This window comes from Pomacea canaliculata, linkage group LG7 (genome assembly GCF_003073045.1).
Source record: "Pomacea canaliculata isolate SZHN2017 linkage group LG7, ASM307304v1, whole genome shotgun sequence".
Classification (NCBI taxonomy): Eukaryota; Metazoa; Mollusca; class Gastropoda; order Architaenioglossa; family Ampullariidae; genus Pomacea; species Pomacea canaliculata.
Window position 1 is genome coordinate 3,758,699 of NC_037596.1, and position 17,133 is coordinate 3,775,831.

Here is a 17,133-nt window from a genome sequence, read left to right on the forward strand (position 1 = left end):
CAAGTCAACATTTCAAACTGGTCATATTTATTATTCAGTTTGATTTTGGCAGAGCAGCAATATCCAGCTCAATCAGTTTGTTGAAACTTTCAGCAGCTGGTATTGCCAATTCATTTTCTAGAGTTTTTAGTTCATAATAAGCCTTGAGCTGTGACAGCCTTGCATTTGTTAACTCTATCTGCGCCAGTTTTATCTTCATGTCCATCAGTTGGGATTTTTTGTTAACTAGATCGAGTTCACTGTCCAGGAGCTGCAACATTTTCATGTCTTCTGCCTTTGAAGTGCATTCTTTTGCATTATATTGTATTTCCCTTTTTTTGTTCAGATGACCAAGTAGACTGGTAGAATTCTGGCTGGTTGGTACATCACCAGGTGTGTTTGAGCTACTGGCTCTCAGTGGTGTTGATGCTGCACAAAAAATTTATTATTTCACAACACTACTACTTGGGAGCACCGAGTAATTACTATCGAATTAGGTTATGTAAAGGTATTATTTGAATTACTTTTCTGTGTGCAGTTTCTCTCTATACAAATAAATTATGTTGCTTGTTATTCTTTGTGTTGTTAAGTAACTAGTAAAAAACCCTAGTTATTTTGATATTTACCACATACTGCTGGTGAGAGTGCGATAGACATGTCTTTCTTGCATTCAGAGTTGATTAGGGGAGTTAGGTCTGTCAAAAATGTTTATCACCATAAAATTATTTTAACTCCTCCTTTATCTGAAATAAATTTGACAAATCTAGAAAATATACCCTCTGCCTTCATGTATGGTTCATACATCTTAAAACGCTTATATTACACAAAAACAAAATATGTCTTCAGGACAATTGTTTTATCAGGTTTCTCCTGACTGTTAATACTTATGTGCAGAATCTTTCACCTTTGAGGTCATTTGTGGAATGTGGATATTTTCACAGTCTGCACGTTTGAAATATTGGACAATCTAGAGTAGTACATGTCAAGACTATGAAATTACAATTATATAATGATATTGTTTATTTTTACACTGGGTGACAACCATATTGGCCCTTTTGACTGGACCCATGTATAGCCCTTTCAGAACTTCATAACATCTTATAAGCAACTGCTCCAGAAAGTAGATGCTGCCCACCTGTGCCATTCAGAAGATTAATTTCTACTACTATTTGCAACTATCGAACACTGGTATTGTAACATGTGCCAGACTTGTACATTAAAACTCATTAAATGTCCAAACTGACTCTGGATGTATGGACAAACCTGCTGTGTACGCTTCCTAAATCATGTCATAGTCTGTGTTTGGCATTTGAATTAAACAATTTATGGTTTTAAGCCAGCTGTGGGAAGTAAACCTCCCTCATCACACTACTACCGTACAGTGTTGGACATGCTGTTCACTTCTGGGTTGGGTTTTATTTGTTTTGTATTTTTTATACAAAGGGTGCAAAAGGTCTTTTGGATTGAGTATACAAGTAGGAACTACAGGACAGAATGAGTTGTGCAAGATTAACACTCTTTATGCTTATTATTTAATGCTTCACACTTAAGTACAAAATCTTGGCTGCTTCTCATACATATTTCATATTTTGTCTGGAATATATATGGGATATAGAGTACATTTGTAAAAATTCCCACTTGAAAACATCCTCAGAAATGTTAATCTCTTTGTTGTATGTTATGCATGAAAATAATAAGCTTATACTCTGCCAGACAATCTCCATTATTGAGATTGAACTGGAGTTTTCTGTATAAGTACTCACATTGTACCTCCTGTATATGTCAATAATATTGTATTACTCACCACTATCATAAATGACTTTTGGAGGAGCCAGCGTAAATGATTCACCACCTGTAACGAAAAGGAAATATTTTAAGTGAATGAGAAATGTACCTAATTATTTTAAATAAATGCACTTGGGATGGAAATTCTTCATATCACACCGGCTGCCGTGTGCGCCTTTGGGTTGTCATTTGCATTCTCTCTGTATCTCTTTTTCTGCATATGGCACAGACGTGAAAAAGGAAGTGTACACAGGTAAACAAAATGACTAACCTTCACCTATGCCGTAGAGCAGTACTGGACAATGGTCTTCTAAAATATTCATCACCTTTTCTATCCACCACTCTGGGGTTTCTAGTGGTCCATCGCACGTAGAGGGATATTTCTGACGACTTCGAAACGAAATAGTTTGAGATTTTAAATTGTTCCATTTCTGTCTTATTTGTTCTTGTTCTCTGCGGCAGCTGCCAACAGAGTTTACTCTCTCAGAGACCGCCAGCCACAGCTCATTTCTTTTCTTGGCCGTCCAAGATTTCGAGAGCGACTGAAAAAGCCTCTTGTAGTCCCTAGTCACCTCCTCGATGAGTACCATTATTTCTTTGTCGCTCCAGTCGGTGCATCTCTCCTTTTCAACTTCAGCCATTCTCCACGTGTAAATTTCGCGGTTCAGCACCATCGATGTAGCGCAGTTTTCATTGGTTGTATTCAACCAATGGTTGGTGAGGGAATCCTTGGACGTCCTCCGGAAGAATTTATTTATATCGCTGACCTCGACCGTCGAGTAGGCGACCTATTTCTCAGCTGTGTGAGGGGCTAGGGACGCTCATGCAACAGGGATTGAGACGGCGACTTAAAACGACGAAAAATGGATAAAACTATCGGAAGTAGCCTTGTCATCACCGAGCAAGATCTTTTGTCAGGTGTCGTTCCAGTAGCCTGTCAGCTTCACCAGTCTATCATTGTATTTGTCGCTCGATGGTAATACTCGTCAAGGGGAATAACTATATGATTTAACAATACTGTAGACCGAGGCTACATACTACTCTCCCCTTCGGTACTACCCACCGGTACTTGCTCTCTAATGTGTTGTGCTGTGTCGATCTGAGACAAATTTGTACGATTTTTCTTGAAAGGAACAAGTCTATAACACTAGGTGTTCACAGGTTGCACCGGTTGTTACTTGCCAGCAGCTTCTCGATATAAGTTAAATTTGGAGTGGGAGTGAGAGGGAGTCACTCCGCCTTGCAAACTTCCAATCAGGTTTCGATTTAATCAACAGAATGAAGCGTCTTCGTAACCCCGTATAAAACAACAGCAACGGAAGAATCTCATATCAATCTTGTTGTTCAATGAGCGGATGGTGACAGGACTATGACTAGGACACATATAGAAAGATGATAATTAGACACACAATGAACACCCACCCACCCTATCCTCTACCTTTGAAGCGTCGATGAACTCTCTCTCTCAATGTGTGATTTTGTTGAGTTTTGTTTAACTTCCCTCCCTTTTTTGTTGATTTTTTTCGATTTCGTCACTGTATTTGCTTGTTGATTTAAAAAAAAAAAATGTCTCTTACTGCTTATGTTGAGTTTTGTTCCGTGTTTGTCACTGTATTTAATTGTTGGGTTTTTCTTTATTGTCTGTATTTGTTGAGTGTTAATTCCATTTCTATCGCTGTATGAACTGATCAGTTTTGGTTTGCTGAGTTTTTGTTCTATTTGAGTCACAGTCCTTGTTTGTCGAGTTCTTATTCTATTTCTCTCATTTGTTGAGGTTTGTCCCATTTGAGTTCCTGTGTTACTCACTCATTCTTTTGATTCTTTCTTGCTTGGTATCGCTCTTCTACTTTTAAGTTCAAAACTAACAACGAATTTGGTTTTATTTGTTCTCTTTTATCTTTTCGTTTTCAACTGAGCATAATTCTCGACTTTCTCTGTCCGAGCACTTCCAAGGCGCAGACTGGGGCAGCATGTCTTTTTGAACTTCAGAATCTTCAGTCGGATCAACTGGTTGTCAAGACAACAGGCAATTAGCACCTAAAGTCTGTTCAGGTGATTATACACGTCGCTGTCTGAAGGTTGTCCCCCAACCTCTCTGTCGACGTGGTTGCTGTGAATGGCAATGTCTGAAACTAATAAAAGGAGGCAACCTAAAAACTTGAGTATTGACATTAATTTGGTGTGATGTTAAAAACACTTCTGCCCCTTTCTGTTTGTCTAATTGTCTTATCTTGCCTGTCTTGTCTGATCTTTTTTGGTTAATACAGCATGGCAGTGTATGTGCCTGCGTGCGTGTGTGAGTGAGAGAAATTTTGGCTTTTTCTAGTTTCACTGTATTGCACTAAGCTCAAAACACGGTAAAACAACAATGTAAAAAGTTATGTAAATTTGTAGGAAAAGGAATATGCATGAATCTTGTAAGGATGCAATCAGAAAAGGTCGCTGAGTGCGTCTAGATGCACGCAGATGGTTTTAGGTGTACGAATGTTTATTTTATGCTCTCAACACAACGACACTTCAGTTGTTCGAAATTATCAACGACCTACCGGGGTCTGATACTACAGTTGCTACTTATTGAGATATTCTACTTACTAGAGGATTGAAATCTTCTCGGTTTGCCTCTTTTCACGATTACGATAATAGCGATAACAACAGCGGTGACTGCAGTAAATGTACAGGTTGCTATGACGACGTAAAGACTGGGACGCAAACATTCCAGGACAGTGCCCTCTCTTTCCAATTCTGCAAATAAAAAAGGAAAAAAAAACAAACGGAAAGAATTAGCGTACTTTAATAGTTAAGTATGTAAAGTCAAGAATAAGTATGAGGCCCTGCAAGGACTGACAGAAAAATCAGTGAAAGAACCATGTAAACACTCAAGAGAATTAGGAAGACAACCTGTACAGATGTTGTAAGACGGAAAGAAAACACAAGGAATGAATGACCCCAGAGACCTGGGAAAAGACTGAATCAAGAAAGCGACTAAAACAAAAGCTCAACGAGTGTCAACATCAACAAGAGAAGGAAGATCTCAGAGCTGAATATTGAAAAGCCAGCCGCTAAGTGAAGAAGTCTGGCAGGGAGGACAAGAGACGCTTGACCCATGAACTGACAGAAGAAGCTGAGACAGCAGCTATATATGTAAGCAAAAAGCGACTATACAAAATAACATGAACTCTGTCAGGCAGGAACATTAACCCAAACAAGCCAGTGAAAGACAAAGACGGCAAGACCATAGAAAGCGATGCAAAGGACTTCGGAACCACGTGGGCCCAACTGAGAGTGGCTACCCGAAACTGGGTCTACTGAAAAGGTTTTGTTGCGGCCCTGTGCTCCTTGAGGAGCAACACGACATCAACTAAACTACTAATTACATAGTCAATCAAACTATAATGATCTCAAAACGTCGAGCTCACTGTTATTAAGGACAAATAATACAAAAGCTAGATTGCAGAAGATAAGGTACTAAAGCAGGGGTGGGCAAAGTTTCCTTTTTGCGGGTCTCAAAATTCTAAGCTCTGCGGCAGGCCGGTAAAATACAACAAACAAAAAAAGACAAAACAAAACAAACAAACAAACAAACAACAACAAAAAAAAAAACCCCACGAAAAACCTAGAATAGATAATAGAATGGTCAACAAATGAGTACACAGTAGCGTTCACTTCAGGAATTTATTGTTTAAAGTAAAGTTTGAATTCGCCCACAATAACAGTTTACAATCAGCCTTTCGTTTGAAGGCAGCCTCCCTCGATGCTCTCTACTAAGTACATCAGACATGTCAGCCTGTTATTTGTTATCTTTGTACTTTGTTAGAATGTTACGAACTGCCGATTTCTAACGAAGTTGTACTTGATTAATTAAATGTCAATCATATTAACCTAGGGTGTATAAAAAAAAATGAAAACAAGTGAATTTCACATTTTGTTAGACGGGCCGGTCAAAATATATCATCGGGCCGTAGTTTATCCACCCCTGGCCCAAAGTCACAAACAAGTTTAGCGTTAATAAGGCTACATTCACAAAGCCCCGACTGGACTAAACAGTTAAACGGGGTCTGGCTTAGGGGGTTAGGGGGGAGCGAATATAAATGGTTTACCTTGTCCATGACGCAGCGGTGTTTTGTCAATCACGAAGATTATTCTCAAAAGATCCACCTCACTGGGAGTAGCACCAGAACATTGTATCCCTCTCCAGTAGTAAACTTTGTAATGGGACCCATTGAACGACTGTCGGAACTGGACACGCGGTGTGTCGGTGTTTAAGCAAGAGCACGAATCTTGACTCGTTCTTTCGTGGCAGGTCATGTTCCTGAAGGGAATCTTGCATTTATCGAGATAAAGTCCTTGTTCAAAGGCTGACAGCTTCAATATGCATTGTGGTGCGCTCTCAACACAGCTGTCCGTGTTGACAGAGAATGTCAGGTTGAAGTCGCTGTTTTCTTCAACTGTGACTATATTGTCTTTAGAGGGATTATCAACAATCTCAATTTTAACACCTGTGACCAGAAATAAAATTATATAGTAAAAAATTACACGTATAAATGCTTTCAATCTTATACCTAGTATCACATATGTCACAAGCGTAAATAAAAGTGTAAAAGTAAATGATACATAGGGATAACAATAATAAACTCTGCTCAAACTTAATCACCTCAAACTAAACGCACCACAATTCTGTGTTAGCGTGTGTCTATGAAAATAGAGCTTTTTTTAAAAACTATAGTGTTATATGTCTATACATATTTATAGTTGTACATCTTTAAAGTTTTAAACTTAATTTATGTATGGATTTTTTATCACTGTACATTTTTGAAATATTTTACCCTTATTTTAGTAATCAACTGTGTTTCACACGGCATTATTCAAGCAAAATCTTTACAGCCATACTTACAGTTCTTATCAGACTTGTCACAGAAAGCTCTCCACAAACCTATCAGAATAATAAAGATTGCATACAAACTGTTCATTGTGAACAAAGGTTTCACTATGTACAATGTGCCAACGCGAGCGGGATGAGGGAAACACAGGATTTCCTTCCCTCCGTTCAGTGATTCTCCTCTTTCAACTGATTGAACCTTAGCGGTTGGGAAAGAATACAATGAGAGTTCTTAAAGGCCAGTTTCTCATAAAATACTTGAGTTAGGCTTAAATTAGAAAGCGGGATATCCTCAATCGTTGTGTTAAAGTCTGGTGGGACTGGAAGGAAACATTGTAAATTCTTTCCTCAGATTACAAGCTTTAGGATCCCGCTGACCAAACCCCCAAATAACAATAGTCCTTCGACAAGTAGGTTCGGTTTTTTTCCCCAAAACAAATTCAGTTATAAGCCATCCGGTTTTAAATGAAATTGTAAGCAAAAGAAAAAAAATTTTTTTGTAATCAAGGTTGTTGGTGGAAAATAATTTAGTTTTCATTGAAGACAAACTTGGAAGCTTACTTACTTTTCAGATCATCTTATTTAGAATAAAGCTCCTAGCATCCAAACAAAACCAATCAGGGGATGTTTTTATTTTTCAAAAGACACATTTATCACAGAAATTTTCCAATGAAGTGTTTTATCACAAAAGTGAGTCATTTTAAAAAGCAGAGGGCCATAAATATGTCCGCATTACCACTCATTTGGATCCTGGTTGATTTGTGCCGGATACTGTGTCAGGACTTATATAATATAACTACTTCAGGATGAAGACAAGGACTTTTCTGGCCCCGCCGGAACGTTGTGGCGGTAAACAATGCCTGTTTCCCGGGTTAGTGACGAATCTGTCTGAATTCTCAAAGTCAGGGTCGTCTTGTGTCTGTTGTCAGAGCGACCTTAACGAGGACAGACAGACAAGAGAGAATAATTGTCAAGATTAACCCTTCTTGCGGTGATCACTCAGTAAAAAGCCTCGCTAGGCAAACATACATTCTAGTTCTGTTTCTCGAGCTTTCACTATAAGGTAGGGGTGTGTGTCTAAGGTTGTTTTTGTTTGTGTGACTGTGTGTGCGGACGGGCTCTAACTCGTCGGGTTTGAACGAATGAGCGAGTAAACAAATCAACATAAAGAACAGGTTAGTATCATGAATATCAGCGAAACATCAACAAAGTGCTGTGTACCACATGCTTTTCTTTATTCTGTTTATTGACATGCATTACACAAAGTATACACATTACAATAAAATTAATTTAGTAATAAATCATTTATTCACGCAAGGCAATCGTCACTCTCACAAAAATATTCATTTTTTTTACGAATTCTTTCAGCCACCAGCTAATTTAATTTAATATATATATATTTATTAACTATTGTTCTTTATTTTTCTTTCCTTTTCCAATTAACAATAATCAAACTAATACAATATAATCTGTTATCCTCAAACACAGAGTTGCAAAATTATTATCCAGTTCTTTACCGAGATTTTTTTTATAAACAACAACAACAAAATATTGAGGACACAAAAGACTGCCTAGTGGCTACAACTAAAATTTGACATCTACAGGTGATGTCAGCAGCGTCGGAAAGCCTTTAATCAACAGGCAAGAGTGTCAAAGCTTAAAACTTCCTCTAAAAATTTTAATATTAGCAAAACTATTGGCAATATTTCGATTAAAGTCAACATGTCAAAATTTACCTCTCCAATGTCACAAGCAGTCACTTAAAACCATAGGTTTCCTGTGATTTCCTGTAAGGTTAATAAACAAAAACTTGCCAAACTTGGTCAGATGTCCCATAACATTGACTCGATTAAGGAAAACAAACAAACAAACAAACAAACAAACAAACAAACAAACAAACAAACAAACAAACAAACAAACAAACAAACAAACAAACAAACAAACCCCGCTTGTCACACAGGTTTGAGAGAAAAATAACTGTTGCCGGTGATCTCAACTGTATTTATTCTTCATTGCTCTCTGTGTCGTCTGTGTCGTCTTGACTGTGATGCAGCCAGCTCTTGGATTAGTTCCTGCGGATGAGCATCTTCATCTGAGTCCTCTGAGAACCGAAAAGCACGAAAGAACATTTAAATTTAAGGCATTAGTTCAACTTTATTTGCATAATGCAGTGTGTAATAATTCTTGCTAAAACTGTTTTTGCCATCGTTTGTCTAACTGTCCTTGACGCAAATGTTCACACAGAACACACTTTTATTTATTCAGTAAGCCTCACTAACGGTCTTATAACGATTGTTTTAGATCGACAGAACTAAAAACACCGTGATTTTGTTTTCTCAGATTGTTATCGCCACCTTCATGGGTGATGTTTCTGGCTTTACATAGTCGTCTGACGAGGCATCCAAAAGCAACAACGGCGACTACGACGATGACAGCAGCTGCAGACGGCACAATGACGTAAAGAAGAGGTAGACACACATCTGCTTCTGTCTGGTTTGTATCGTTACCTGCACGACATTAATAAATGTAAAACCTAAAGGAAACTTTTTTTATGAAAAATACCCCCGCATTGTAAAATGAGTAATATCTACGAAAATAAAACTCACAGAAAGATGCAAAATTTATCTGTGATCAAAATGTGTTTCTTTTCATTAAGTAAAGCTGTTGAAAAAAATATTTTCGTGTGATAACATCTAACCACTCACAGGTCTTAGTACACTCCGTCTCCATTCTTGGTTTTCTGACCACAAAGGTTACGTCTCCTACTTCATCTTTGTACGGAGGCCACAGCCAAAAGTAGACTTGATAATCAGTCTCTTCGAATGATTTGTAGAACTGGACAAGTGTTTTGTCAGGATACAGACAGGAACACGGTTGGTCTTGCATTGACTTTTGGCAGGTTGTTTTTGTTAACATAATCTTGCATTCGTCAATTATCATTTGTTTTCTCATTGTTGACATCTTCAAAGGACCTGCTGGTGTAATCTTCTCACAGGAGTTAGTGTTGACATAAAATGTTAGGTTGACATCTGAATTTTCTTCTACTTCGATAACATCGTTAATAGAAACGTTGCCGAGTATTTCTATTGTAAGACCTGAAGGAAAAAGAAAACATTAGGTCACTCTATTCTCTCTCTCTCTCTCACACACACACACACAAACACGCTCATGCAAATATGTATACAAAACTGAAACACTCTAATATATTAAAGTTTAAAATAGAAAAAGTAGTCCTTACAGCAGACAACTAAAATTTCAAAGGCATTCAACAGCATTTTCATTAAACAAATACTGTCAAATGTTTGATTGTGTTATGCCAGACTTTATGTGACTGTCACCAAAAAAAAAAAAACAAAAAAAAACGTGTGGAATCATACACTTACCAGTTCAACTCTCTAGCCATCATGATAAACTAAATACAACTTATTTGTTCAATATTTGATGAAATGGGCTGCTTGTGTTTAACAGTATTCAGGCCGCTACATTCATAAAATTAAAGACAACTTTTGTTGAAACTACTGACGGGGATGACTACCTTAGAGACCATGTTGAGCAGTGCTAGTGCCTCAGTTCCTTAAAGGATTCCAACGACTAATCAACATCTGCAAGAAGCAGAGCTGTACAGGAAATCTTTCATTAATTTATCCGGAACAGATCATAATGGGTACTAGAATTAGTCTTAGTGGTACAATGAGGGCTGCAAGGGGAATAGTCTAATCACTTTTTACAATCTTTGAAATAGCTTTCTATTCTCACGAGTTGTTTTCTTTATACCTTAATGTATGTATTACTTATCTTACTGGTTTCTTGCAATAAAAAAGGATTAGTTATCATTTAAACAAACGTAAACCAATGATAACACTAGCAAATGGCAGATAACTCAGTCTGTAGGTTTTAGCTGGACGCTGGAAGTCATTAAGTGCTTGAGAACTTGACTCTTCCACCCACTTTGTTCTATGGGGAAAGGTGTGAACATATACTGAGAAATGTTCACTAACAATTCATATAAAAAAAATTGAAAAGCGCGGGACTTTTTTTGTGCTAATTTCTGTGTGTCCGATTAAAATGGTTCTTTACTGTCGGTAATTAAGTTCTTTGTTCTGACAGATGTTCGCAATATTACAAGAGACCATGATGATGATAACGATGACGATGACGACGATGACGAAGACGATGATGATGATATAATAGTTTGACATGGCAGGCTGTATCACTAGTCACAGGGGTCTACCACTACGTCACAGGAATACCATGTGACACCTGCGATTTATCATAAAAGAAGGTGCTACTTACAGCCATCAGTTGATGTCACACATAACCACAGTGACATACACACCATCATGTAGATGAAGTCGTTGCTCATTTTGAGAGGAGATCGGCCGACAGTGTGCACCGTGAACAGAGTCCACACAGACAAATGCTGGGAGAAATAGGTTTGTTGAAATGATTCCTTCCACCTACTGTTGCTTTAACGAGTCAGGACACCCTAAACCCCACTAGGCCATGTTAAGTAGTTTTCACTTTCCTGGCGCTAAGCATTTTCTAAATATATTAAATGTAATACTTCCAAACGCCTTCAAATGTAGAACGGTTGATCAAGTTTAGCAAAGTTGTGTGCAAAGATCACCAGTGGATTAGGGGCAAACATTTGATGCATAGAACGTTTGTCAACAAGCAAACTAATCTCTGATATATATATATGGAAATTCAATCAGACACTTTGAATTCGATGCTCAGGGCACTGCACTGTTAACCTTAATCGATTGCTTGTCTGAAATCTTTTTGATCATAGCACATGCTCATGTTGTGAGCTCTCAGATCTCGTAGTAAGACTTTTGTTGAGAAAAAAAAATTAGGTTAAGGGTTACGACAAGAATGTTTTTAGCTTAGAATGTCACAAGTAGTCATATTTTCATTTTAGAGGAATAGGCAGTTTTCTTTCCGTCCTTGGATTAATACTGTTGTTCGATTGTAGTACTCTTCCAATCCATGTTATCTCACGGCCGATAGCCATGATCTGAGCTTAGGTAGGCAAAGACTACATTCTGCTCTCCCTTTTTGTTATTTCTCTGGTGTTAGCTGCAATGTTGTGAATGGTGTACCAACGTGACGCAGCACCATTCAGTTTGGTCCGACAACTGCGAATTAAACTCCCCTGTGAACAGTGGATCGTACCCTACCCTCACTCCCCTCTGCTTAATAGAATCGACTGACCTCTGACGTACTACCGTAAAGAAGAAACTTCTCGCCAACTTGTGTCATAAAGCATAGGTTTCTTTGAAGGATACTCGGCTGTTGCAACCTAAAGCTCGACTGTTTAACTCGCCTTCAAGCCTTCAGCAGACCGTGCGTGTGCCCTGGAGACATCGTGCATTATCAGAGATGGCGAATCGTGAAAGGACTGTCCCTGCCGACTCAATTATGAGGTCAGTAAAATATTGTTATTGTATTTAGGCCTTGATGTCAATCAGGCGTTTTCTTTCCTTGTTTTACTAAAATGCTTTTGCCGAAGTTCATATTGAAGTCCAAACCTAAGCATAACTTGTAGAAAGGAGAAACGTGTACTAGCTCCGGCACGATGCGTATGACGAAGTACACAATTGAAGGGGCGTAACTCAGCTGGCGGACAAACAAGCCGTTGCCCGAAACGTAAATAGTTCTCGGTATTCGCGCTATTTTCTCGACAGTATAGACAAGAAATTCACTCAGCAAAAACTATGGTGTCTTATAAACTCACCTCAAAGCAATCAATGATTACAGTCACCTTTCTTTCAAAATTTTCTAGAAAGCTGCAGCATTGTCTTTCTTAATGCTTTAATTCTCTGTCAGACCAAAAAACAAAATGCTGAGTGCAAAAATAAACACCAAGAACAGTGTAAAATATTCTGGCTGCTGTACATCGTGAAACACAAAAAAACAACAACAAAAAAAACAAAAACAAATCAAAAACAAAAACAAAAAACAAAACAAAACAAATCTGATAACAAATCAAAAGATAAATTTAAATGCAATCTCATTAAAGTTAAAATAACATGCTGAAACTTGACAGCAAATTGTCTTTCAATTTTTTTAAAAACTATGTTGAGCAAAACTAAGAGCACAACCATATTTGGCAACACATCCCACACTCAAAAGACTGGTCTTGCCGATCGAGGTGATAAATGTCTTTTGAGCCTGGAATGATATACATCATTAAATGTGATTTGCCAACTAAAGAATAACTAACGGCCATCAAAATAAAATCTAGGCTAAATTAGCAGACAACATCAAGTAGCCAGAGTACATTTGTCACATCAATTGCCCAGGGACCATGTACAATAAATACGACATAATAACACTTCATTATGAAATATATTACTACCTGGTACTCCTTACTGTGCAAAAAATTGCTGTCATCACTGTGAATATTATATGAATAATAGTAAGGGTGTGGATTTATATGTCACAATTTTCAACATTCTTTTAAGATGGGTTTCACAATTGATGACAGTGGTGCACTACAGTAGCAAGATGTGCTTTAAGTACACGAACATTGACACTCTGCATACAATAATAATGTGGAGTTACAGAACACATAATGTTAATAGCTAGTCATGCCATCGGTGAACGATTTCTCTGGTGCCTGACTTTTCTGTGTTGGGACAATATGGTTTCACCTGGGAGGATATAGACATAGGTGGGATGATTTGACTCAGGCGGTGGGATGAAATTACCAGCCCGTTGCATTAAGTGGACCATTTACATTTGCATGCTAGAAATTATTATGCAGTATTATTAAGGCCAGTTATGTGTATTGTTGATTATGAATAAAAAATATAACTTTCATCTGATATGTTGTTCAGGCTTCTTCAGTTACTGCAATTACAAATTCTGCTGTCTGGTTTTAGTTTAATAAACATGGTGTTGATTCCTTTGTGAGATCTTTTATTATGTTGTAGATGTATTTGTCATGCCCTAACAAAAGGTCGTCCCATAACCTTTTAAGGTCGTTTGGGGAGTGAGGTGTTAGAGACCCCACTTTTCTCGGGGCCAGCTTTTTACATGAGGGTGGTGCCCATCTCCTCTCCCTCGCTGCCTTACCTTCCCCAAACCTCTATGGAGTCAGGTACCCATTCCCTTCAGCTGGGTCGACTGGGGGAAGTTTGCTGCGCTTATCGGGAATTGAACCAGCGCGCTCTCGGTTCGGACGCCAGCGCTCTAACCACTCGGCCGTCCGCTTCCCCTCCATGCCCTAACACCAGGTGTTATATAACTATTTTTTTTTTACTTGTAAAGCAAACTATCCTTACAGTCATGAAAAGCAATTGTGGTGCTTTAAGTAGGTTACTAGTATTTAACTGGTTTAACAAAAAAACTATGTGCTGTTCTGATGTTTCTAACTTATATAATTGTAGACTTTGCCTAAAAAAAAATCAAAAGGAAGGATGAAACAAGTAAGATAAAATTAATGTATTGTTATATTGTAATATTTCAGGTCTTTATTATAGCACAAGGGACAAGAGACAAAGGAGCAGAAAACTTGTGTGCAGTGTCATCTAATTTAACCACCAGACAAGATAGGTAATGTTACAAGAACAGTAAGCTATGTCTGCCACCAACAATCAAATCCAGGTCCCATGTTTGCACAGAATAAAGAGTGAACCTAGCTCTATAGCTGATCTTCATGATCTATGGAACAGCTCTGGTGGAACTCACTTCACACATGAGCTTGCTACACATAATCAATCAAATTGGAAACATGTAGATGCTGTAAAACTGGAGTTAAACTCTCAAGATGTCATTGACTGTATTAAAACTGAGCAAGTTCCTGGTCAAGAACTTTATTCCATAAAACCAGAGCATGCTGCACACATTGAGCAGTCAGACAGGATGCATGAAAGAGATGTGAAACTGGAGTGCCACTTGTAAGACTTTACTTCTTCAGTTAAGTCTGAGCAGGATCCTGTGCTTTGTACAAAGACAGAAGAGTTACTTGTGTTTAAACAAGAAGATGATAGTCACATGATGAAGACCGAGACAGACTGGCCTGGTCAGCACACATTGGGGCAGCATGACAGTGATGAGAAATTTCAAGAAGCAAGTGGCCATAGGTGTAAAACTCCTGAGGTGATAGATGTTATAACAAACATTCAACAGCATCAGACACATCCAACTGTCACTGAAGTTGCCTTCGATTCAGGGACAGGAATTAACAGTGATGCTAAACTTTATCAGTGCCAAGTGTGTTTGTCTTCTTTCAGTTGCCCAACTCTGCTCAGGAAACATGTGATGATTCACTCTGATTTTCAAGCTGAGCAGTGCACTACAGTTGTGTTAGAAAGACTAGATACTTTAAAACAGCACAAGGTAACCAAAAGTAGAGAGAGATCTCACCAGTGCAGTTTGTGTAAAGCTAAGTTTATATATTCATATCAGTTAAATCGGCACATGCTGACCCACAGTGATGAGAAACTTCACCAGTGTAATGTCTGTAAAGCATGTTTTAAGAGCTCATTATATTTAAAAAGGCACATGTTGATCCACGATTATATGGAATCTGATGATATGGAACCTTACCAGTGCAGCATATGTCATGTAACTTTGAAAACATCAGCTTGCCTAAAAGATCATATGGATACTCACATTGATGTGAAACCTTACCAGTGTAGTTTGTGTGAAGCGGCATTTAGGCTCCTCAATCAGTTAAAATCACACATTCTGACCCACAGTGATAAGAGACCTCACCATTGTACTCAATGTCATTTAGCTTTTAACAGTTTATCTAACCTAAAGAAGCACATGGTTGCTCATAGTGATATGAATCCTCATCAGTGTAGGGTATGTAAAGCTGCTTTTAAGACCTCATTCTATTTAAAAAGGCACATGCTGACCCACAGTGATGTGAAACCTTACCAATGCAGTTTGTGTGAAGCTTCGTTTAAGGTCTCGAATCACTTAAAATCACACATGCTAACCCACAGTAATAAAAGACCTTACCAGTGCACTGAATGCCATATAGCTTTCAAAAGATTAGATATCCTAAAAAAGCACATGTTGACTCACAGTGATGAAAAACCATACCAATGCACTTTGTGTGAAGCTGCATTTAGGCTCCCAAATCAGTTAAAATCACACATGCGGATCCACAATTATAGGAGAACTGACCATTGTACTCCAAGTCCTTCAGATTTTAAAAGTTTAAATAACCCACAGTGGCACATGCTGTCACATAGTGATATGAAGTCTCCCCAGTGTAATATCTGTAAAACTGTTTTTAAGACCTTGTTCTATCTAAAAAGGCACATGTTGACCCACAGTGATATGAAACCTTACAAGTGCAGTTTGTGTGAAGCTTCATTTAAGTTTTCAGATCACTTGAAATCACACGTGCTAACCCACAGCGATGATAGACCTCACCAGTGTACTGTATGTCAGAGAGCTTTCAAAAGATTAGATATCCTGAAAAAGCACATGTTGACTCACAGTGATGAGAAACTGCACCAGTGTAACCTATGTAAGAAAGCTTTTAGGCGGTCATGTAATTTAAAAGATCACATGCTGACCCATCAGCCAGTGATGAGAGATGTAGCTAATGCAAGATGAATCGGATTTTTAGGCTGCCAGCCCATTAAAAACAGCCGTGCTATGTAAGGTTGTCTTTTTCTAAATGATTACTCTCAGTTCTTGTTTTTTGGTTCCTCTTTGCATTTTTTGGTACTTGTTTTTATTCATCATTAATACTGTTGTTTATTCCTTCTTAGTTCATGTGTTATTTGTTTTCTTGTCCCTCATATTCTGTCCATGTTTCGTTCTTGTTCTTAGGTGCTAAAAGCATGTTTCTTTGGCATGTGAGTATGCTTTTTACAAATTTTGCATTTGTTGTTGTTATTTGAAAAAACACATTGACATTGCATGAAGTGTGTACATTGACCTTTAGGCTGCCAGCCCTTTTATAAAGATACTTGATAATTCAAAGTGAAGAGAAACCTCATTAATGCAGTGTAGGTCAGGGTTTACTTAGAAGATCAATAATTTGAAAGAGCACCTTAAGCTCAGCACCTTTTACAGCTTGCCCTCTTTCTTCACACACATGGCCAATGATGTCATTAGCTATAATAATTAATCCATTATATTACTCTTTTTTGCTTGTTAAGTAATGTTATGTTTATATTGTTTTTCAGCTATGGTCAATACGATTTAACATTTGCAGCATAATTCCTTTTTTATTGAAAGTAATAAAAAGTAATGGGAAAGGTGATTTTGTACTGGAGTAATGAATTTCTTTTGTTTGTTATGTGTCTGTTCCTTTTGAGCCCTTGTATAACTCATTCTTTTGATTCATTGTTATTTTTCTTCTACTTTGAAGTCTAAAATAAGGAATGTGGGTTTTTCGGTCCTTTATCAGTCTTTCACGATGTTATCCGTCCGACCACTTCGGTGAAACGAATTAGTGCAGCATGTCAGCAGGACTAAACAATCTGGAGACTGATCCACTAGATGTCAAGAAAACAGGT

At 37.9% G+C, this 17,133-nt stretch overlaps 4 protein-coding genes across 5 annotated transcripts; 1 reads left to right on the forward strand and 3 right to left on the reverse strand.

Moving 5' to 3' along the window:
• Positions 1-6: 6 nt before the first annotated feature.
• LOC112567812 lies at positions 7-2,830 on the reverse strand. 2 transcript variants are annotated; one of them, XM_025244662.1, is made up of 3 exons: positions 2,036-2,830; positions 1,784-1,831; positions 7-408 (listed from the first exon to the last, which is right to left on the reverse strand). In XM_025244662.1, exons 1-3 carry the CDS (start codon positions 2,436-2,438, stop codon positions 35-37), a joined length of 825 nt encoding a protein of 274 aa, XP_025100447.1. In that variant the 5' UTR covers positions 2,439-2,830; the 3' UTR covers positions 7-34. The 2 variants fall into 2 exon arrangements, with proteins under 2 accessions (XP_025100447.1, XP_025100448.1); XM_025244663.1 differs by lacking the exon at positions 2,036-2,830 and adding an exon at positions 1,924-2,022.
• Positions 2,831-3,324: 494 nt separating this feature from the next.
• Positions 3,325-6,854, reverse strand: LOC112567813. The gene is made up of 4 exons (XM_025244664.1): positions 6,656-6,854; positions 5,862-6,260; positions 4,357-4,506; positions 3,325-3,896 (listed from the first exon to the last, which is right to left on the reverse strand). Exons 1-4 carry the CDS (start codon positions 6,729-6,731, stop codon positions 3,802-3,804), a joined length of 720 nt encoding a protein of 239 aa, XP_025100449.1. The 5' UTR covers positions 6,732-6,854; the 3' UTR covers positions 3,325-3,801.
• A 959-nt stretch (positions 6,855-7,813) lies between these two features.
• LOC112567814 lies at positions 7,814-11,665 on the reverse strand. Its single transcript, XM_025244665.1, has 4 exons — positions 10,934-11,665; positions 9,346-9,735; positions 8,995-9,147; positions 7,814-8,741 (listed from the first exon to the last, which is right to left on the reverse strand). The coding sequence occupies exons 1-4, from the start codon at positions 11,001-11,003 to the stop codon at positions 8,650-8,652; spliced, it is 705 nt and encodes a 234-aa protein (XP_025100450.1). The 5' UTR covers positions 11,004-11,665; the 3' UTR covers positions 7,814-8,649.
• Positions 11,666-11,867: 202 nt separating this feature from the next.
• Positions 11,868-17,008, forward strand: LOC112567811 (zinc finger protein 99-like). Its single transcript, XM_025244660.1, has 2 exons — positions 11,868-12,066; positions 14,115-17,008. Exon 2 carries the CDS (start codon positions 14,642-14,644, stop codon positions 16,220-16,222), a length of 1,581 nt encoding a protein of 526 aa, XP_025100445.1. The 5' UTR covers positions 11,868-12,066; positions 14,115-14,641; the 3' UTR covers positions 16,223-17,008.
• Positions 17,009-17,133: the final 125 nt, after the last annotated feature.